Source organism: Eretmochelys imbricata, chromosome 8 (genome assembly GCF_965152235.1).
Source record: "Eretmochelys imbricata isolate rEreImb1 chromosome 8, rEreImb1.hap1, whole genome shotgun sequence".
In the NCBI taxonomy this organism is placed as follows: domain Eukaryota; kingdom Metazoa; phylum Chordata; order Testudines; family Cheloniidae; genus Eretmochelys; species Eretmochelys imbricata.
The window spans coordinates 3,328,601-3,350,624 of NC_135579.1; the positions used below are offsets into that span (position 1 = coordinate 3,328,601).

Sequence of the window (22,024 nt, forward strand, 5' to 3'; positions counted from 1 at the left end):
TGCTGAGACGAGCCGTGTTCTTAAACCAGATCCAAAGAGAGCTGAGCTGTTTTTCAGGGATCCATGTGTGAGTTCAGGAGACTGACATGAGCCATGCTCAGCTGTAGGGGGAACTAGATCACAATCATCTGAAGGCTCCCTGTTACTCAGCACACAGTGGTTGCTACCAGCAACCGAGCCTTGATTCAGGATTAACTAAAGCGCACCTTGTGGGTTCAAAAGGTGGTGGAGGACTCAGATTGTGGGGGTTGTGGTTGAGAGACTGTGGAAGAGGGAGCTGTGCAGAGAAGAGTAAAAATCCAGGGGAAAGGTGAGCAGGGCACAGTGCAAACCACAGACAGAGAGACTGTGCAAAGACGAGGTGAGGGAAGAAAAATTCGAATTAAAAAAAAAATCTGTACAGCCAGAGATCAGTTACCCACTTATGCCAACCCAGCTTCTAATGTACAGCCCACACTTCCCTTGGGGACAAAAAGCATCTGGGTTTAAATGAGGGGGAGAAAAGACTTGGAAACTAGCTTTGCAAATCCCACAGTGGGATCCCACAAATCCCCCAAACAGCCCACAATGGGCTCCCAAACCTCAGCTTCGAAAACATTTGCCTATTTGATTACTAATCTCATTTGCCAAAAAAGTCTTTAGCATTTGCACCCACCTGGTCTTCCAGGCTAAAGAAGCACTTTCACTGACCAAGGAAAGGTGCTAAGTCTTGAGGAAGCCAGTGACAGTCAGTGATTCGGCACTCTCCAGCGCTGATGTTACCCAGCTGTAGCTCCGCTGAGCTCACTCCCGATTTACACTGGCTCATGCAAGGGCAGAATCAGGCCCCGTAACTTTACAGAAGAAGTTCAGCATCAATTAGAGCTAATGTGAAAAACACTCACGTGAAAGCTAATTAACATTGTGCTGCAGGAAACAACTCCTCCCCGCCCGCAGCTCACAAAAACAAAAGTTAATTTCTACTGTACATATACACACTTTGCCAAAGCCCTGTTTTTTTTAAAAAAATTCTCTAAGGTGTGAATTGTGCCATTATTACTCAAGCTGAATGGTCCCTTCCTGCAGAGGAAGTCCCATTGCAAAGTTACTACTCCCCATAAACTGGCAGAATCTGGCCCTACAGCTATAAGTGGCATCGTTCACCTTTCTAGTAAATGCAGATAATTTAAAACACAATCCTGGCGCTGTCACAGCCCACGGTGTTACCCAGCACACAGCAATGTCCTAGTAGAACAACAGGTCAACGCAGAGATGGGGCTGAACCAAAACTTCACAGCCAACCCCTCAGAAATCTGCGGGTACTTCCAAGCTGAGCTGATTGAAATCTTGGCATTTGGTTAAGCGCTCATCTCTGTAAAAGACTGAATCAACCCCCCAGGTCTGAACCTCTCTGAACTACCAAGCTGAAGTCTGGGGCTATCCAATGTGAAATCATTAGATCAAGAGCAGCAGAACTGCATTCTCTCATCCAGTTGCCTGCTGAGCCATTCAGCGCGACCTCGTGTCCAGAGGAAACGCAATCAGAGATCATTTAGGGGCTGGGGTGTACCTTCTACAGCTCTTCACCACTGGCAATATTGAGCTCTGCCGCGTATGATTGCTACTTTGCACTGGTTATTAGCTCAGCTGGCTCACCCTATAAGGGAGTCAGTGCCCCCTCCAGATGCTCCTAACTGGCTGGGGACCAGGTGGCTTTGATTCATGATTGGGCCCAGCTGAGAGCAAGAGGGTTTGCACAAAAGGCAGCACACGCTCAGCTGGAGGGAGGTGGCAGCCTGGGGCTGGCCCTAATGGGAGAGGGCTGTAGGTGGGCTTCAGAGGATGTCACCCATAGGTGGCTGGCTTTGGGGGTAGACTGGAGCTGAGGCCCTAGAATAGGGGAAGGGAGTCCAGGGAAGAAGCCCTGAGCGTTAGTGGCTTGGTAGGAATGGGCTTCTAGGGAGAAAGCCGGGGAGGTAGTGCTCTGATGGAGAATGGGCAAGAACTTGGCAGCACCTGGGCGGGGAGCGAAGAGTCTGGGGAGGTCTGAGCTCAGGAAGGGGCTGTGGAAAAAACTAGAAATTGTCCGAGACAGGAAGTGGTCTGGGGAGGCAGCAAGCAGTGTGTGGATGGAGCTTGGCTGCTTTCTTTGGGGTCCTTTAGATGGGGGTGCTAGAGGAGAGCCTGTTATACCACATCATCCAGCAATTTGGGGACTGGGGGATGGAGTTCCAGCAGTGAGTCCCCTCTTCTACATTTATGCACTCAGATAGACTAGGTTCTCCTGCAGTTAAGCAGTTGTGGCAGTTTTCGCCACCTTAGGACAAACACGGCTGACTTCCTTGCACTGCTAGGGTATATTCTGCATCGGGAGGGGTGAGAGCTGCAAAATTCAGCTTCAAACTTTCTCAGCATTTAGGGTGTCGGGACCTGAGATTTTGGTTTGTCTCACTAAAGCGACAGAAACTATGTTCAGATCTGACCTGAACTTCCTCTTTAAGGATGTTTGGTTCAAGCCCCTCTCAAATGTTACGATGCTGTGGTTAAAATCATCAGAGGTTTCATAAAGTCATGTTGCATATTTACCTTGACAATTTACTCGGTATAAAATCTGTTTGATTGCCCTTTGGTAGGATGACAACAAAAACAAATGATACCTTACTTGCCTGTCTAAATATTTACTTGCCCAGGATGAGGGTGTGCCCTGGCTTTAAAAACAGGGGGTTGGTGGGTCAGAGGAGGGTGTTTTCTATGAGTGGACCTTTTACTATGGAACTTGCTCTGGCAAGCCAATGGCATGCTGAAAACCCATCTTTTCCCGCAGGCTTTCGGGGATTGGAAACATTATGGGGTCGTCATATGTCAGGACTTGCTGTCTGTCTGGGTAAGCTGCCCAGGGGGTTTGCAAGGGCAGAATATTCACTGGGGGTCTTCCCGTTTTGTTTGTTGTTGCTATGTATTTTAAGTTTTGTAGAAGTACCTAGAGCCCTTGCGATAGGGGCTGTAAAGAAATCAAAACCCACTAATCAGTCAGTCAGTGGAGGTCAGTTTGAAGTAAGCACAACATCAGCCGGAGTTCTGGTTAGGAAGGTGTGCAGCTCATGCACTAGAATCTGACAATGTTGAGAGACCGGCCTTCAGAAAGGATCCCAGAGAAGAATTTTGCTTCAAGCTTGTCATATTTCAAGGGATTTGCCACTTTCAGCAGCTATTCGTGTTGATGTCTTATGGGTGAACACAAAATATACCCCTTGCTTGTGTTATGACATCAAGGCCTGCTTCAAAGCCCACTGGAAGATTGCATTTGACTCCTGTAGCATTTGGTCAGATCCATGATTAGTTTTACTTTCTGTGCTTTTGCTTTAAAATTACTCAGTAACATTTTAGCCTGTTCAGAGTAGCATCCTCTGCCCTTGAACATTTATATCACTGCTTTAGCTGTAGATCATGAATACTTTGGGTTTATCATCGGCAATCATGTCAGAATTATCCACTTCTATCAGAATGTTCTTGTCGTCCTTGATTGCTGGTGCCTGGTCGCTGTTCTGAAGAACTTGTGGTAGGTTCCCTAAATTTATGTCCATGTCTTTGAAGGCATGGAGTAAAAACACCCCCAAAATAATGGTGAGGAAGCCACAAACTGTCCCAATAATGTCCACCACCGACATGGCGACCCACTCCTTAAAGAGGATGATAGAAGTGGTGATGACTATGGTGGTGAATAACACGTAGTAGATGGGAAATACCAAGGAGGTGTTGAAAATGTCTAGTGCTTTGTTGAGGTAGTTGATCTGAGTGGTGACGGAAGCCACCAACGTAAGGATGAGGATCCAGGGCAGCGGGTTCTGCAGGACAGGCTGGTCAGCAAAGAAGCCCTTGATGGCAATCCCAAGGCCTTTGACGGAAGATACTGAGAAGGCACCAATCACGGAGCAGATGGTGAGGTAGATGAGAATGTTGCGCTGCCCATAGCGGGGTGCGAGGAAGAAGATCAGAATCAGGCAGCCTACTAAGAGGATGGCAGCATAAGCGAGGAAACCTTTGAGAGGCAAGAAATGACAACATGAAATCCACAGGCATGCACAGTCAGGCTATCACGACAGCATGCGTTACTCGGGATACGCCAGAGAGATCAAACACCCGCCCACGGCTGGTCAGAAGCACTGTAACCCAGAGTAAGGCAGTGACACACCTGACATACGCAGGAATACAGTTTGAAAAGAAATAAAAGGCCAGATCTTCAAACTGGTGGAAAACATTGTAGCGCCACGAAACTGCATGAAGCTATGTGGATTTCCACCAGCTACGGATCTGGGACCAAAGACTCCCCCGTCACTTGTTATGCAGTCCCAGTCTAAGGCCTTAGACAAATACCTGGCGGGGGTTCATGTTACCAGTTTATGAATGAGCTTGTTGCCCAGGGAAAGTTCGAACCAGATGGCAATGTGTAGGGCCAGCTCAGCACATGGGTCCACGGGCATAAAGGAGGAGGGGATTTGGCTGATTGTGGGAAACAGCCATGCTGCCTCCACATTGCAGCTTGGCCACCTTAACGCTGACCTGCTCTACTCCAGGTATTCACATCCTGAGCACCTTAGAAGCTGAGACGGCAAATGATTTGGGGTGGGAAAAGGCACCAAGTACAAATTCAGCCCAGATATGGATGCCCCTCAGAGAATGGCAGCAATAGAATCAGGCTCCGAGATGCTCCAGTCATACAAATAACAACAGCAAATGCAACAGCAAGACCATGATTCTCTAAAACCTGCACAACTGGATCCCAAGTGCTGATTACAAAAAAACCCACGGGCCCTCTCCAGGAGTCTAGAGCCACTGTCTAAAACACTAGAACGCACAACAGGGGGACTGCAGGGAAACAGTTTATAGGGGTGCACCATGGAGTCTATTCAATCCTTCAGCTAGACCCCTGGAGGCGTGGTCCCTAACTAGAGAAAAACTCCTGGATGTGACCTTCAATCTGCTGCACGTACATTTTCCGCTAAACGGCCCCATCTTTGAGCCGGCTGAACTGCCTGGTGCTTACCGGGCTCTTTCAGTTTTGAAGCCATTTCGGCCAGAGTGGTGATCTCCTCTTCTTCTGGGGCGTGTATCACCATCACTGTGCTACCCACAATGCTCAGCATGCAGCCTAGCTTCCCAAGCAGGTTTAGCCGCTCTCCGAGCAGATAGGACGATAGGATGGCACTGTGCGGGTCAGAACAATAAAATACGTTAATACCCCCAAATCGTCTACGGGAGAACTGCCAGCGTTAAACAAAAGGCAGATTAAAAGGTTACGTGTAAATTACATTTATTAAAGGCCAGGAAGAAATTCTTCTCTCTGTTGTGTGGGTGTAAATCTAGAGTAACTCTACTGAGTTAAGTGGGTTATTCTGGATTCACACCAGAGTTACTAATGGCAGAGGCTGGACTCTGTGTCTCCTAAAATTCACAGCTCACGTAGAAATAAAATTAAAGCCTTGAAAAGAAAATGCTTATAGGTGGAGAGAGATCAATGTGTCTCCAGAGGAACTAACAGTGTGGCCAGTTCCATTCATGCTCAGGTGGGTAACATGAAGTTCCTAGCACCCAAAGAAAGGGGTTTGAGGACTAAAGGAACAAACACTCCATTAATTATTTAGTTATTAAACTTTAGAAACTCTTTGAAGGGACAGTAGAACCCAACTACGAGTTTGCTTATCAAAATGGCCCACTCTGGAGGCAGTTCCCCACTGTAGTGGTGCTAAATCTCCCATTTTTATTACGAGTCTTGCAGTAATTGGTCTCTTTTTGAAAAAATAGCCCCAGCTCCTGGAGTCATGTGAAAATCCGAGACTCCCAGTTTTCATTAAAAGAAAAGTAAGTTTCTAGCCCTCTGGCAGGAGAGAAAAGTACAAAAATGTGATCCCAATGCACCCTAAAAGTTCAAAAGCCAGACTGCAAATCAAGAGAACCCAAAATGGATGATTTTGTGACAAGTTCTCATGATTTTTGGCATTTGGGGTTGGCAATACTATCCACTGCCAAAAATGTTCTGGTACCAGCACCGCAGCTGGGAGAAGAGAACAAGAAGGAAGAGACAGAGGTTTTTATAAAAGCTTCCAAATGAACGCCGGACTACTGGTCACACCACCATACGTTGTTGCCATGTGGCATACGTTATTTAATCCAACAGTTAATGTGCTTTGTGCAACATCCTGCGCTGAGGAGAGCATCCGCCTATTTGTCCATTTTGTAGCAATCACCAAGATGTTTTTCTTCTTGCAGAGTAAATCACGTTTGCGCCATCTGGGGGGAAAAGGGGGTTGAATATAAAAATAGAGAGACCTAGAAATCACCTTATGAGCACGCTCAGGGCGCCAAGGGGGGTGACGATAGTTGCAGGCGCAAATGCATAGGCAGCAAAGTTGGCAGCTTCCCCTCCACCCACTGAGCAAACGAGAGAAAAACAAACAGCCAACAAGTGAGTTACAGCACGTAGTATTTCGTTAAAGTCATTGTGCATTTTCAGAGCAATAAGGGCTGAGCTGGGGAAGGAGCCTGAATCTTGCTGGGGGGTTCGACGCTGCATGTAAACTGAGCTAGGGCATCTTGGGGCAAAATAACCCTGGTGAGAACTATTACCGAGGAGGGAGCTTCGCACACGGGGGATCTGCAGGAAGTTGTACATCCTGGATTCTGTTACCAAGCGGGGGGATGGAGGGGGAGATACCGCCTCCCGAATATCTACCTACTGATGTAGATGTGCCCTTTCATGACCTTGGTAGTCCATCAGGCTTTGTCCAGTGCCTGGTACGCTGACAGACCAGCCAGCCTTCCTGGTGTAACCGGGGCTTTTCATACTTTTGGCCAGGAAAACCAAGCGAACTAGTTCTGCAAGCAATCCAGACGGGCTGCGATGTGACGGGCACGGCATGCTGGTTCTGCTCTATTTATCTATCTGCAAGGGGTGGAGAATCCGTCCCTACACTGAACAAACTTCCGAGCCACTGGAGAAATTGGCTAAAATCATAGCTTGGTTACGCCTCCATTTTCTGAACCTTGTAAGGGCCATACATGCATGGGAATGTGAATAACCCCACTTACTGGTTAACAGTCCAGCCCACCAGAGCCAGTCCTTAAGGTAGCCATGACCTCCGTCTCCTGGGAAAGCAAAGCACAGATATTTAGGGACTACTAGAAAAATAACCCACAGCCACAAGAAATAGCAGATTCCGAGCTATGAAGGGGCTGTTTCAAATGACTATTGAAACAACCTAGAAGGCGAGGAGACAATAAACAAATCAGTAAAATCCTACATGGAAACCAGAGATTGAGAAGGCTGTTAGTAGAAGGTGGTATTTACAGCCTGGACGGGCAGCACAAATACAATAGAAAACAGCTATTTAATCCCATTGGACAACACTGAAAAGACAACGTTATCCCCCGGCCAGTGCTAAGCACTGAAAGCTCTGTGATGAGTTTGCAGCATCTTTGCATGGATTTGCTGAGTGCCCTTGACCACTAACAGCCATGGTCATTGTTGCTATTTTTCAGGGAACTGCTTGTAGGGTCCCAGCATCAAATGCCTTGGCCAGGACCCAGATGTGGAACAGAAACCTGAAAGGGAGATTGTGGGGGGAAGAGACAAGGGGTAAAGCTGATGGGGAAACAGGCCTCTTGCTGGCGTCATGGGAGGCAGTGTTAGCTAGTGGATAGGGCACTAAACTGCTCAGGATGTCGCGATTCTATCCCAAGCTCTGCTGCTGATGGGCTGGGTGACCTTGGGCATGTTGCTTTCTCTCTCTTGGCCTCTGTTTCCTCTCCCATTCTTTGTCATGTCTATTTGGGCAGGGATTCTGTCATTATGTGTTTTTACAGTACCTAGCACCCTGATCTCAGTTGGGGTCTCCAGGCGTTACTGGAATACAAATAATGAATAATAACATCCCTGACTTAATGCAAAAAGGGAGTTTCATGACTCTGTGTTTCTGATGCACAATTATTTATGGCATTAAAAAAAAATGAGATGGTGGAAAATGTGTTTCTAAAAAGGAAGAGTTCAGAGGATCAAGCGGGGCGGGAAGTGGAATCTAAAGTTCTTCCACACCAAGAGCCTGATCCTGTCCCCATTAAAGACAAAGCAAAAACTCCCACTGATTTTAGCGGGAGCAGGATAGGGCCCAGTTTTCAATGACACTGGCTGAGCAGGTACTACCAGGTAACAGCGCAAATTAGGAGGAATGTTGAAGTAGGCAGCAGCAGAGGGCCGTGCTCAAATACCATGGTAATGAGCCTGCTATAAATGCCTAGCTGGAAAGATTAGATGGCTAAAAGGAAAGTCAGAGCCAGCAATGGATAAAGAACACTTGGGAAACTACTGCTAGAATTGGAACATTTAAAGAGCCTCAATGAAAGCTACAGGGAGAAGATTACACACTGGCTCCCTTAGAAATTCCTGCTTTCTTTGGCACAAAACTTTCTCAGAAATTCTTCTTTTTGGCTGAAATTTTCCATGCTTGAGCTCAGCCCCATGGTGAATCGCTCTGGAAAATCCCTGCGACCACTATGGAGTTAGCTCAGCTTTGGGATGCGGTGGAGGAAGCTGGGGAAATACTTTTGTTACTGTTAAATTCCTAAGATTTCTTTGGGCAGATAACTCAAAAAAGCTGAACTTTACAACATCGGCTGTTGCATATGGCCGGTCCTCAGCAAGAGGCAGACACCCTGGGGGTGGATCTGTACCGCTTAGCAGTTAGAGGCCCAGATTGGCACTGAGGAGCTCTGGGTTCTAGTCCCAGCTTCGCCCCTGACCTGCTGGGCGACCTTAGTCAAGTCACCTCATTGCTCTGTGCCTCAGTTTCCCCATCTGTAAAACAGGAACAATGATACTGACCTCCTTTGTAAAGCTCTTTGACATCCACTGATCAAAAATGTTATCTAGGAGCTAGGTGCTATGGTTTGTAGTTACACAGTGAGGTTGGCTGCAGGTGTGGTTCGAAACATTGGTGACACCAGAGCAATGGGATAAACTCCACTGTGCAACTCAACAGTGGGCAGAACTGGGGGATCAGACTTCACTCCGCCCCCCTCCCCCAATTCCACCTGTTGGGGCACACAAACACATCCACCACATTTACCTTGCATCTGTACACACGGCTGGTCAGGCAACAGACACACACACACCAGTGCAACCCCACTGCACACACGTGCTCCAACAACCACAAGCTGAGCTTCCACATATCCCACTCAGACTCCACCTCCACATGCTGCTCTAAGGTGATGCAATACACACACGCTTCCCCTTGCTCAAGCCCCTACTGCATAATCTCATCCTGGCACATACCGTCCCCCCTTGTGCAATACAATCCCACACATGCATGCCTCAGCCAGAGCCTGCATTCAGCAGCTCCCACTCGCTCCAACAGGCACGACACATTCATATGCTCTCACAGAGATCCCTCTTGCTCCAGCTCTGGTCATGCCCCCTAGGCCATCTAATCAGGAGAGGTACAATCTGTCAGCAAGACGGCATATGATATGCCCTCCGCTCATTAAGGACAATGCACATGTGTGAAGGAGTGGAAGTAAAGCCTTGCAGCATCACTTATCCTCACCTTGCAAAACAGTAGGGGCCAGGGTCAGCAATACCATTAGGGGCCAGCCCACTCAGTAATAAGCCCCGCCCTGTTCTGTGTCATCTGTGAAGTCATAGTCAGTGTAACCTCATGGTGCGAGCGGTAGGATACCTGAGACACCAACTGAAGAACACAGAGGACCTTATAATCATTACCTCTAATTTGGATGGGCACCATCCAAGGTGCTTTTCTACCTGTGAAGTAAAGCCACCCTGACCATTCTTAGGGCATTAGAACCGCTTTGGTTCTGCGGTGCTGGGTGCAGGTGCGTCAAAAAGATAACCTCTCTGAGACAGCAAAGATAACGACAGCAGCCCTCACTTGCTGCATCACGTCTGAGATTAGATTGTAACCTCTCCAGCACAGAGACCATATTCTGTAGAGTTCTCAGCATGTTTCAGTTACTGTATTATTAATAATAATAAATAAATAACAGAGACGGGGAATTATTTATATGTAGTTTAACATGAAGTTAATATTTACTTGATGAAAGGGGGAAAGTTTATACACATATTCTGGGCTCTGCAAATGAATTTGACATTTTGCATTAATAAGATGTCATTCTCCTGTGCAGGAAAAACACACAGGGCTTTGTACTGTCCCAGTGAAACCAATGGCAAACTTCCCCATTGACTTCAATACAAGCAGGATTTGGTTCATGGAGAACAGAACTGTGCAATCCCATTTGAATGAATTGATCCATTCTGCAGGGGTGAAATTCTCCCCTGGGCAAAGGGCTAGCACCAGAGCTGTGAACCATTTGAGTCCCACATCCAGTTTTATTTACACAGAGAAGAGTCCCTGATGGGTACTAGTTCCTGATGGATGAAAAGTTCCCCCACTCCCAGTTATCAGGCACTTCAGATGCAAACACACACACCAACAGCAGATCTCACGAGGCATATCCCCCGGCCTCATTACTCATGGGAGTGTGGACAATGCCTCTGATTCTGGGAGCAGAAACCCCATCTTCTGCCCTGAATCTCCATACCTGCTCTGGTGCCCCCTTTGTCCACCAGTCGCAGCAGCCCTTTCTTCTTGAGGATGACACTGCTGCCGATGAGGAAACTGGAGAAGATGGCAAGGGCCAAGCCAATGTAGAATCCATATTTGCTTTCTACTTGTGTTGCCCAGCTGCTGTGCAAAGTGAGATTCTTATGGACAGAGGTGGACAGGTTGCCGTCACTGACTACCTGGCATACGACCCAACGAGAAGAGCAAGAAATAGGAACCAAAGAACCTGTGAGGACAACACACACAGAAAACAAATGTGAAGGGTTAGCGAGAATATTCTATGGGACTCTATCAAATGTGTTTCTTTAGGGATGGTGATGTAGTGGTCAGAGCACAGGGCTGGGACCCAGGATTCTAATCGCAGGTCTGTCACTGACTCCTTAGACAGCCTTGACAAAAATGATTTAGGCCCAGATTCTAGCACCCTTATGCACTCTTATTTCATGAACAGTCCCCCTGAAGTCAAGGTGTTACTGAATATGCTCAAAGTAACAGAATCTCTCTACCTAAGATACTTACGTGGCCCCCAATACTGTAGGATGTGAGCACCCCAAAATCTTCAGTATGTTTATGCTCATAACACCCCTGGGAGCCAGGTAAATACTATGTTTGTCACAAAACTGAGGCAGAGAGAGAAGAAGCAGCTTCACAAAGTATTTAGGCTCCTCCTACACGAATGGAAGTTAGGAGCTGAAAGACCTGGGCCTAAGTGACTTGCCCGAGGTCACACAGGAAGTCTGTGGTGGAGCAGAGAACTGAACCTAGATCAAAGGTTCAAACAACAACAAAATCAAGGAGCAAAGGAAAAGCTTAACAGAGGCACAAATGCTAATTGTTTAATGTATGAAACCCTCAACAAGGGGGCGATTACGTGGCATGAGTTTGTGGATGGACGCCCTGGTTAGACATCCGTGGCACTGGGACACTAGGCTTTAAGCTCCATCTGTACTACAGTTAGAAACCCTTGGCTCACTTAGCTGGCAAGATTCCAGCTAGCGTGGCTGGACACAGCAGCTTTTTCCCAGCATGGCTCTAGAGTCCTGGCAACGTTGGGCTGGAAGGGACCTCGAAAGGTTGACTAGTCCAGCTGCCTGCACTGAGGCAGAACCAAGCAAACCTAGACCATCCCTGAGAGGTGTTCGTCTAACTATCCTTAAATGTCTCCAGTGATGGGGTTCCATAACCTCCTTTGGTAACCTATTCCAGTGCTTAACTAGCCTTATGGGGGTTTTTTGTTTTGTTTTTTTAATTCAACAATTTTATTGTATACATTTACATAAGAAATATTGCAGAGGTGACTGGAAAACTTTTTTAAGCATCCTCCCCACCAACAGGTGCAGCTCCACTCTTCGTGTTTCTGGTGTAAATCACTTGGGCTCGGTGCTTGGACACAAGTTTGATCAACCCTTGGCTGAGCAGTTCTTGGAGGGCAGCCCTTGCTAAAGATCCTCGAATCTTCAACCTTTCAGAGACTACAGCTGGCGTGATGAGCTTGTAGTTGGGCACTTCTTTGCACAGTTTATCATAAGTTGCCTTATCAAACAAAAAAAGGTTGTTCAGCTTGTCTCTTACTTTCCCTTTGGACCACTTCTTTTTTTTTTTGGCTTTACCCCCAGATTTGTTCACTGGGTCCTTGTCTTTCTTTGAGGACTTCCCCACATCCTTCTTCTTCTTATCGTCCTTGGGGGGCATGGCGGCTTTATAGTTAGAAAGATTTTCCTAATATCTAACCTAAATTACCCTTGCTGCAGCATAAGCCCATTGCTCCTTGTCCTTCCTTCAGTGGGCAGGGGAACAATTGATCCCTGTCCTCTTTATAACAGCCCTTAGCATATTTGAAGACTGTTATCAGATCCACCCTCTGTCTCCTCTTCTCAAGACTAAAGATACTCAGGTTTTTTAGCCTTTCCCCATAGGTCAGGTTTTCTAAACCTTTTATAATTTTCCTTGCTGTCCTCTGGACACTGTTCCACTTGTCCACATCTTTCTTAAAATGTAGCGTCCAAACCTGGACACAGCACTCCAGCTAAGACCTCACCAGTGCTGAGTAGTTGTACATATGACACTCCTGTTAATACACCCCACTGCATCACATTTTTGGCTCATATTCAATTTGTTACCCACTATATCCCCTAGATCCTCTTCTGAGGTACCACTGCCTAACCAGTTATTCCCCATGTCACGGTTGTGCATTTGTGTTTTCCTTCCTACAAGTAGTACTTTGCACTTGTCTTTATTGCAGTTCATCTTGTTGATTTCAGCCCAATCGTCCAATTTGTCATAGCCATTTTGAATTCTAATCCTGGCCTCCAAAAGTGCTTACAACCCTCCCAGCTCGGTGCCACTCATGAATTTTATCAGCGTATTTTTCACTCCATTAGCCAAGTCGTTAATGAAAATGTTGAATAGTAACAGACCCAAGACAGACCCCACTAGATATGTCCTCCCAATTTGACAGTGAATCACCGATAACTACTCTTTGAGGATAAACTTTCAACCAGTTGTGCACCCACCTTCTAGAAATTTCATTTAGATCACATTTTCCTAATTGGCCATGTGCGACTGCATCACAAGCCTTATTAAAATCAAGCTATATCACACCTACCGCTTCCCCACAATCCACTAGGCCTGAAACATTGTCAAAGAAGGAAATGAGCCTGGCTTGTTCTTGACAAATCCATGTTGGCTATTCCTTATAATCCTGCTATCCTCTAGGTGCTTGCAAATTGATTGTTTAATCATTTGTTCCAGTATCTTTCCAGGTATCAAAGTTAGACTCACCGGCCTAATTCCCCAGGTTCTCTTTGTACCCCTTTTTCAAGATCACTACTATGCCTGCCCTTCTCCAGTCCTCTGGGACCTCACCCATCCTCCAAGATAATCGCTTATGGTTCTGAGAAAATACCTGAAGGTGAATTTCATCCAACGCTGATGACTTGAATACATCTAACTCATCTCACTATTCTGTAATCTGTTCTGGCTTGTGTTTCTTCACCTGTGTGTGTCATTTGTGTTGACTTTTCCACACCTGGACACACTGCACAGCCATGTTTGTATCTTGTCTCTCTAATATCCTGGGACCGACACAGCTAAAACAACACTACATGTTTTGTATCAACACACTCTAGGAAAACTTGGGCTCAGCAGCTGGAACCAGGAGCTGTGGTTTGTGGGTCCTTTTCATACAGTGTCCTGCGCTTTGGGACGTCCTCCCACCTGGGTATAAATGGGTGACATGCAGGAGTGCTGGGAAGAGGGTGAACTTTATTTCCTGGCCCCTGTCATATGACATTGGTCAGGGCTGCAGAAAGTTAATATCGCTGTCACACAGCAGGGGTCACAGTATCCTTCTCATATACTATGCGAGTCCTGTATGTTATCAGTAGTGTTCCCTTGTCAGCTAAAGTCCTTCAAGAACTGAGTCTCTGAAGTAGTTTCCCCTTTCTCCACCACAAGCAGAGATAACAATTTGACTCCCACTCTTTATTCAGAGTCACAAACACTCCTTGCTCTCCAGATGTACTAACCGCCCTGGAGGCTAAGTGACAGTCTATCTCAGTACAATCACATTGCTACTACAGGGCCATCAGAGTCTAAGGCATTTTTTGTTTCCGTCAGGAACTGACTCCAGCAAATGCAGAACAAATATAGGGGGCAGACGAGAGAAGGGATTTACTATACAACAGGTGAAGATCATTGGCTATCTAGAACGAGTATAGTAATTGGAAGGAAGACCTTTATTGAATAAAACACTTCTCTAAAGTGTGGAGAGAAGCATTAAAAAGCATTTGCCAGGTCGGAATGACTCCACCAGCACCAAGATAGAGTGCGGGGGGAATGAAATGAACTTGGAAAAAAATATTGACACTTTCCCTATTTGAAAATGAATATTGACTTTCAATTTATCTTCTATTTTGGCCCCTCAATATAGCATGTGAGGGCTGGGAACCAGAAAGCTCCCAGAGAAACACCCAAGAATGGCCTGGCTCCCAGCTCGGAGTGGCAGATCTGTTTACTGAATTCTGGAACAGCCATGATTCAAACATGGTTTGCAGTGTTCGTGTAGCCCGCTCGGTCCCAGGATATTAGCCAGACAGGATGGGTGAGGTAATAGCTTTTATTGGACCAACGTCTGTTGGAGAGACAGACATGCTATTGAGCTTACACAGAGCTCTTCTTCAGGTCTGCAGGTTACACAAAATAATTATTCCCTTGGTAGGACTCATTTGTCTAGTACCTAAAGGAGATACTGTGTAAGGTTGAAAGCTTTTGTCTCTCACCAAGAGAAGTGAGCTATTACCTCACCCACCTTGTCTCTCTAATATCTTGGGACAAACAACCAACAAAATCAATTTTAATTTTTGCAGATTTTCAGTTTCCAAAAAATGTCAAGAATTTGCCTTTTCATCTCCATTTGGGGGTGGCAAAAAATTTTGAAATCATAACATTTTCCATGGGGCAGGAAATTGGCTTCCCGACCAGCACTAGTTATCAAGGCCCCTTGACACAAAACTTGGGTACAGCTCAGGATCCATCGATTTTAAGGTCCAATGGGACCATTATGGTTATTTAATTTGACCTCCTGCATAACACAGGTCAGAGATTCTCCACCCAGTAATTTCTGCATCAAGCCTGATAAGGTGTGGTTGAACGAAAGCATATCTTCTAGAAAGACATCCAACCCTTGTTGATTTAGAGACTCCAATGCCACCCTGCCTATTCAGGCCGCCCTCTGCCAGCTAGTCTGTCACTCATCACTTCCAGTACCGCATTTCTACCTAATTTGGTAATTTTGCTTTTCTATGGAATTAGAGAGGAGCTTTTCATCAGGAGTTCCCAAAAGGTCTGACCCTTATAGGAGCAGATACTTAAGTTAAAGGTTAGAATAGCAACCTCTCACAAAGCTTTCCTCTCTGCTGCACATTGTCTGTGGTCTGTTCATTGGGAATAAAGACCAACCAATTATGGAGTTGATCAGAAGCTAGGAATGGGTGAGACGGGATGGATCACTTGATGATTACCTGTACAGTTCATCCCCACTGAAGCACCTGGCACTGGACCCTATCAGAAGACAGGATACTGGGCTAGATGGATCACTGCTGTGACCCAGTATGGCCATTCTTATGTCAGGTTATACAAAAGAATTATTCTCTTGGTTGGATTCTCATTTGTTTTCACGGCCACCCTTATGGCAGCATCCAGCGCTTGGGGCCATGTCATATGCCCATAACTTCTGGCAAAACCTAGGCAAAATCTCCTCCAGAGTACTACAGCATATGACAAGGATGCTGGGCCTCTTTCCTGTACCCCTTTGCCCTCTAGAAGCACACTATATCATGCCTGAGAACCCAGAAGTTACAGGGAAGATCCTCAGATCCTTGTCATATCTACCTTGATTCAATCGTGTTCTGGCAAGCTACACTAGCTGAGCATCTGCCACATAATTATTCTGAAGTTAGGTCAAAGGAGGAGTGCCTTAGTGGGATAATACCGAGACTCCCTGAAAACATAAATTTAAATTCCAGCAAGGTTGACTCAACCGTTCATCCTTCCTAATTATTTTGATTGCCAGGCATTTTATGTACTCAGATACCACAGTGATGGGCACAGCATTAACACCTAGGTAGATTTACTGGAGGTGTGTCTCCTTCAGCTGGGACCTTGAAAAGAAGAGGTCCTGATTCATCACTGCATATGCTGTGGGGATGCCATTGATTTCAGTAATGGTGAATCTAGCCCAGAGGCTCTGTCTGGCAAATGATCCCCTGGCACTTTTTCTAGGAGTCCAGGTTCATCCTTGACCAAAATTTCTTACTTCCCATCCCCACTGTGGGCGCCACCTGTCTGGTGAATGCATGTGAAGTTGGAAAGCATTCAGATCCTGCAGGATGAAATTGCGGGTATCAATGTGATTCATTATTCGGTGGCATGAAAGTAGATAAGAATCAAGGGCTTCTTTGTAAAGCACCACTAAACATCAGCCTCTACATCAAAGCTGTATCAATGGGTGTGGGTGGGGAAATTGTTGAGCTTCTTTTTCTGGTTCTCACACTGCTACCACACCCGAGACATTGCTCCTAGCTACCCTTCGCTCTGTGTAGGTACTGAACTAACAATGCATCCGATGAAGTGAGCTGTAGCTCATGAAAGCTTATGCTCTAATAAATTGGTTAGTCTCTAAGGTGCCACTAGTCCTCCTGTTTTTTTTTTGAACTAACAAAATACACAGAGACGGATGAGGGAAGAACATGCCCAGATGGAACTTCACAGAAGAGTTTTCCACCACTAGGGAGCAGATCGCCTCTGGGCAACAAAACAGCTGCGTCAAATTTTTAAAGAATATACTGCGTGTATCAGAACAATGAGCTGCTAGATCATTGCCTTGGTCTTAGCAATGGGAAGAGGGACCCGCCATGTGGATTGTGCCCATCCAAGGAGTTCTTTGTGGCTGGTTGGACATGGACACTCATTTCACACATCCCCCACTTCCCAGGCCCTGGGAGCAATTCACCAAAAAAAGTTGGGACAGGGTGAGGCTGCTGGACACATTGTGCAGCTTCCCCTCCCCTCTCTGTTGGGTGTTTCTGTGGGAGGGATTGCCCTGCATGCAAATGATCCAATGGAAAAGTCCCTGACTGTGGACTTCCCTCCCAAAGGACCTGGTGGAAGCCCTATCACTAGTTTCTTTTTCTAGACTGTGTAAAATGCTCCCATATATACTGTAGGGAACAATCCTACATAAGGCAGGGGGATGGGTTAAATGGTCTATAGAGTCTTTTCTATCTTGGATTAGTAAAATTTAGAAGAAGAAACCCCCCAGCTGCTTTGTAAGTCCCTGCAAATGCTGTAATGCACAGGTAACATAGTGCTTAGTTACTCTCATTTCTTCTGCTATAGAACAGGCTTTGTGAAGCTTAGAACAAAAGTGACTGCTAACTCCCCTGGCTGCACAATGTCCTCATGTGACAGAGCTTTTACGTCCCTCAGAGAGAGCAAATAAAATCAGCCCCCTTCAATGCAAACAAGAGCCAGTATAAAACCTGAGAGGGAGCAAGCCAGAGGTCTGCTTGCTGATTTACTAGCTCTTCTTTTGTTACATTCAATTCAGCCTTCCAGGCAGCAAAATGAATTACATGCCTATGTAGGGTGGGGGGGAGGTATCTCCAAAGAGAGGTTGGGATACACAAAAATCACTTTAGCTGCAAATAGGGCCCAGATGTTGATATTTACATCCCTAGACATGAAAATACACCGTTCAATACGGCACATGGACAAGTGGCTGTGGCTTACCCGAAGAGAGTGAGTTTTAAAAATCACTAGCTGGGTTTCTTATTCTTTTCACTGGTTATTTCTAGAAGTTAAAAAGGCAGATTCTCAGCTGGGGTCAGTTGTCATCACTCCATTGCCTTCAATAGAGCTAGGGCCAATTACGCCAGCTGCGGATCTGCCCCACGAGGATCAAAATGAATGTAGATATGCACGTACATTTTCACAGCCAGAGCTATCACACACATGTGCTTTAAGGGCATGATCCCACTGGAGTCAATGGAACATTTCCTGTTGACCTTCATTGGCATTAGGCCCCAAGCAGCTGCATTCAGTCCAGATTATCATTCCAATTCAAATGCCAGATGCTTTACACTTCACACCTTTCTGCAGGGAGGTGTCACGGGGCAGCCCACCAAGCCTAGGCTAGCAGCACACATCTCCAGGGCTCTGAGTGGGCGGGAGAGCGCCCTGAGGAAACCCCTATTTCCAGCCTCCCCCAGAACAGGGGCTGGATCGAGCACTGCCAGGAACTTTAAAAAGAAGTTTCACCTTGGAAAGAACAAGCTACAGAATCACAGAACTGTAGGGCTGGATGGGGCCTCCAGGGTGCACACAACCCCCAGGATGAGACAGGACCACGTCAACGTAGGCCAACCCAACAGGTGTTTGTCCAACCAGTTCCTAAAACTCTCCAATGAGGGGGATTCCACACCCTCCCAAGGAGCCTGTTCCCAGGGTGGTTGTGGACTTCCTTCCTCTCAATTTTTAGGAACAGGTTGGACAAAGATGCCTGTCTGGTAGGGGGAACCTGGAATGAAACCAGCCCTGCACCGGCCAGTTCTCCTTCACCACCTACTTCCCCTGACACCCTCCCCGCTTGCTCCTGCCAGTACTGAATGCATTACAGGAGGTAGCCCAGCCCCAGGGATGAGTGACCCAGTCCAGCCCTATGGGGGGATCTCTGCTACCCCATTCCCAGATCAGCACAAACACCTGCCCAGCTCCCCTTCCTGCAATGGGACCCCCTCACCTCCTGGAGCCCTCCTGCTCACATGCACCCTGCATCTCCCTCTAGCCAGAGGAACCCACCAGGCCCCCTCCTCCTAACTCTTGTCCAGTGATACCCCCATGGGAGCAGTGCCTGAGGCAGGGCTGAGTCGAGGGGCAGCCCCAGCTGTGGCCCTGATTCCCACAGGCCCTGGCACTGTCTCCTTTCCCCCTGAATTTGGTGAGAAATCAGGGGCCGGTGGCTAGCTCGAGAGCCCTGGGCTGCAAAGGGTCTGCCCTTGGGGGTGCAAAGGTGGGGTGTGGGGGGGAGGTGGTCTATGGCCAGCCCAGCCCCATCCCAAGCTACCTCCAACCAGAACCCCATCCCACCCCCGAACGGGCCAGCCTCTGCCCCCAGCCCCCTCCAGAACCCGCCAACTGCCCCCTTCCAACCCCATCATACCCCAATCCCATCCCACCCCCTTCCGACCCCCACCCCAGTCCTCAGTCCCACTCACCCCCAGCCTTCTCCAGAACCCCCCAACTGCCCCCTTCCGACCCCATCATACCCCAATCCCATCCCACTCCCCTTCTGACCCCCATCCCAGTCCTCAGTCCCACTCACCCCCCAGAACCCCCAATTCTGCCCGCTTCCGACCGCATGACACCCCAATCCTATCCCACCCCCTTCCAACCCCCATCCCAGTCCTCAGTCCCACTCACCCCCCCAGCCTCCTCCAGAACCCCCCAACTGCCCCCTTCCAACCCCATCATACCCCAATCCCATCCCACCCCCTTCCGACCCCCATCCCAGTCCTCAGTCCCACTCACCCCCAGCCTCCTCCAGAACCCCCCAACTGCCCCCTTCCAACCCCATCATACCCCAATCCCATCCCACCCCCTTCCGACCCCCATCCCAGTCCTCAGTCCCACTCACCCCCAGCCTCCTCCAGAACCCCCCAACTGCCCCCTTCCAACCCCATCATACCCCAATCCCATCCCACCCCCCTTCCGACCCCCACCCCAGTCCTCAGTCCCACTCACCCCCAGCCTCCTCCAGAACCCCCAACTGCCCCCTTCCGACCCCATCATACCCCAATCCCATCCCACCCCACCCCCCTTCCGACCCCCATCCCAGTCCTCAGTCCCACTCACCCCCCAGAACCCCCAATTCTGCCCGCTTCCGACCGCATGACACCCCAATCCCATCCCACCCCCTTCCGACCCCCATCCCAGTCCTCAGTCCCACTCACCCCCCCAGCCTCCTCCAGAACCCCCGAACTGCCCCCTTCCGACCCCATCATACCCCAATCCCATCCTACCCCCCTTCCGACCCCCACCCCAGTCCTCAGTCCCACTCACCCCCAGCCTCCTCCAGAACCCCCAACTGCTCCCTTCCAACCCCATCATACCCCAATCCCATCCCACCCCCTTCCGACCCCCATCCCAGTCCTCAGTCCCACTCACCCCCAGCCTCCTCCAGAACCCCCCAACTGCCCCCTTCCAACCCCATCATACCCCAATCCCATCCCAGCCCCTTCCGACCCCCATCCCAGTCCTCAGTCCCACTCACCCCCCAGAACCGCCAATTCTGCCCGCTTCCGACCGCATGACACCCCAATCCCATCCCACCCCCTTCCGACCCCCATCCCAGTCTTCAGTCCCACTCACCCCCCCCAGCCTCCTCCAGAACACCCCAACTGCCCCCTTCTGACCCCATCATACCCCAATCCCATCCCACCCCCCTTCCGACCCCCATCCCAGTTCTCAGTCCCACTCACCCCCCAGCCTCCTCCAGAACCCCCCAACTGCCCCCTTCCAACCCCATCATACCCCAATCCCATCCCAGCCCCTTCCGACCCCCACCCCAGTCCTCAGTCCCACTCACCCCCCAGCCTCCTCCAGAACCCCCCAACTGCCCCTTCCGATCGCATCACACCCCAATCCCATCCCACCCCCCTTCCGACCCCATCACAGTCCTCAGTCTCACTCACCCCCCAGAACCCCCAACTGCCCCTTCCAACCCCATCACACCCTAATCCCATCCCACCCCACTTCCGACCCCATCCCAGTCCTCAGTCCCACTCACCCCCCAGCCTCCTCCAGAACCCCCCAATTGCCCCCTTCCGACCCCATCATACCCCAATCCCATCCCACCCCCCTTCCGACCCCCATCCCAGTCCTCAGTCCCACTCACCCCCCAGCCTCCTCCTGAACCCCCCAACTGCCCCCTTCCAACCCCATCATACCCCAATCCCATCCCAGCCCCTTCCGACCCCCATCCCAGTCCTCAGTCCCACTCACCCCCCAGCCTCCTCCAGAACCCCACAACTGCCCCTTCTGATCGCATCACACCCCAATCCCATCCCACCCCCCTTCTGACCCCCATCCCAGTCCTCAGTCCCACTCACCCCCCAGAACCCCCAACTGCCCCTTCCAACCCCATCACACCCCAATCCCATCCCACCCCCCTTCCGACCCCCATCCCAGTCCTCAGTCTCACTCACCCCCCAGAACCCCCAACTCTGCCCGCTTCCGACCGCATGACACCCCAATCCCATCCCACCCCCTTCCGACCCCCATCCCAGTCCTCAGTCCCACTCACCCCCCTTCAGACCCCCCCAGCTCTACCCCCCTTCCGACCCGACCCCTCTTCCAATCCTACAGTCCCGGCCCAGTTCCCACCCCCCTGCCCTCACCCCGGACTTCAATCCCCACCCCCCGTGTAGCCCCCCCATGCCCCGGCACCCACCGTTCGCACAGCTGCGGTTCCCCCACAGCGGCTCCATGGGCTCGCTCCAGGAGCAGCGGAGCCAGATCCGGATCGCAGGCGGGTGCGTGTGTCCTGTCCCCGGGGCCGATGCCTCCCACTCCCGGCTGCCTCCTCTGCCCCTCCTTTGCGAGGAGCGGCACCTAGGACCTCGCCCTGCCTGTGCTGAGCTGGAAAGTTGCTCCCGGCTGGGCTGGGTGTGCACCTGCTCCAGCCGGATACTCCACTGAATCAGGCTTCTCCTCCCCCTGGCTCATCGCACTGCAGCCTCCCCAGCCCCAGGGACTCCGCTCGCTGCCTGACCTAGGGCCCAGTCCCCCGCACTCAGGAGGGCCGAGGGGGTGAGTCTCTGCTTCATGCAGAAAAAAGGGAAGGGATCAAACAAACT

General features: G+C 49.3%; 1 protein-coding gene and 1 pseudogene across 1 annotated transcript; both read right to left on the bottom strand.

The window, feature by feature from the left end:
• Positions 1 to 3,413: 3,413 nt before the first annotated feature.
• On the bottom strand, positions 3,414 to 11,488 carry NIPAL4 (NIPA like domain containing 4). Its single transcript, XM_077824659.1, has 6 exons — positions 11,482 to 11,488; positions 10,588 to 10,836; positions 7,066 to 7,122; positions 6,318 to 6,408; positions 5,024 to 5,184; positions 3,414 to 4,018 (listed from the first exon to the last, which is right to left on the bottom strand). The coding sequence occupies exons 1-6, from the start codon at positions 11,486 to 11,488 to the stop codon at positions 3,414 to 3,416; spliced, it is 1,170 nt and encodes a 389-aa protein (XP_077680785.1).
• A 364-nt stretch (positions 11,489 to 11,852) lies between these two features.
• On the bottom strand, positions 11,853 to 12,302 carry LOC144269022 (small ribosomal subunit protein eS25 pseudogene; annotated as a pseudogene).
• Between the last annotated feature and the right edge of the window lie 9,722 nt (positions 12,303 to 22,024).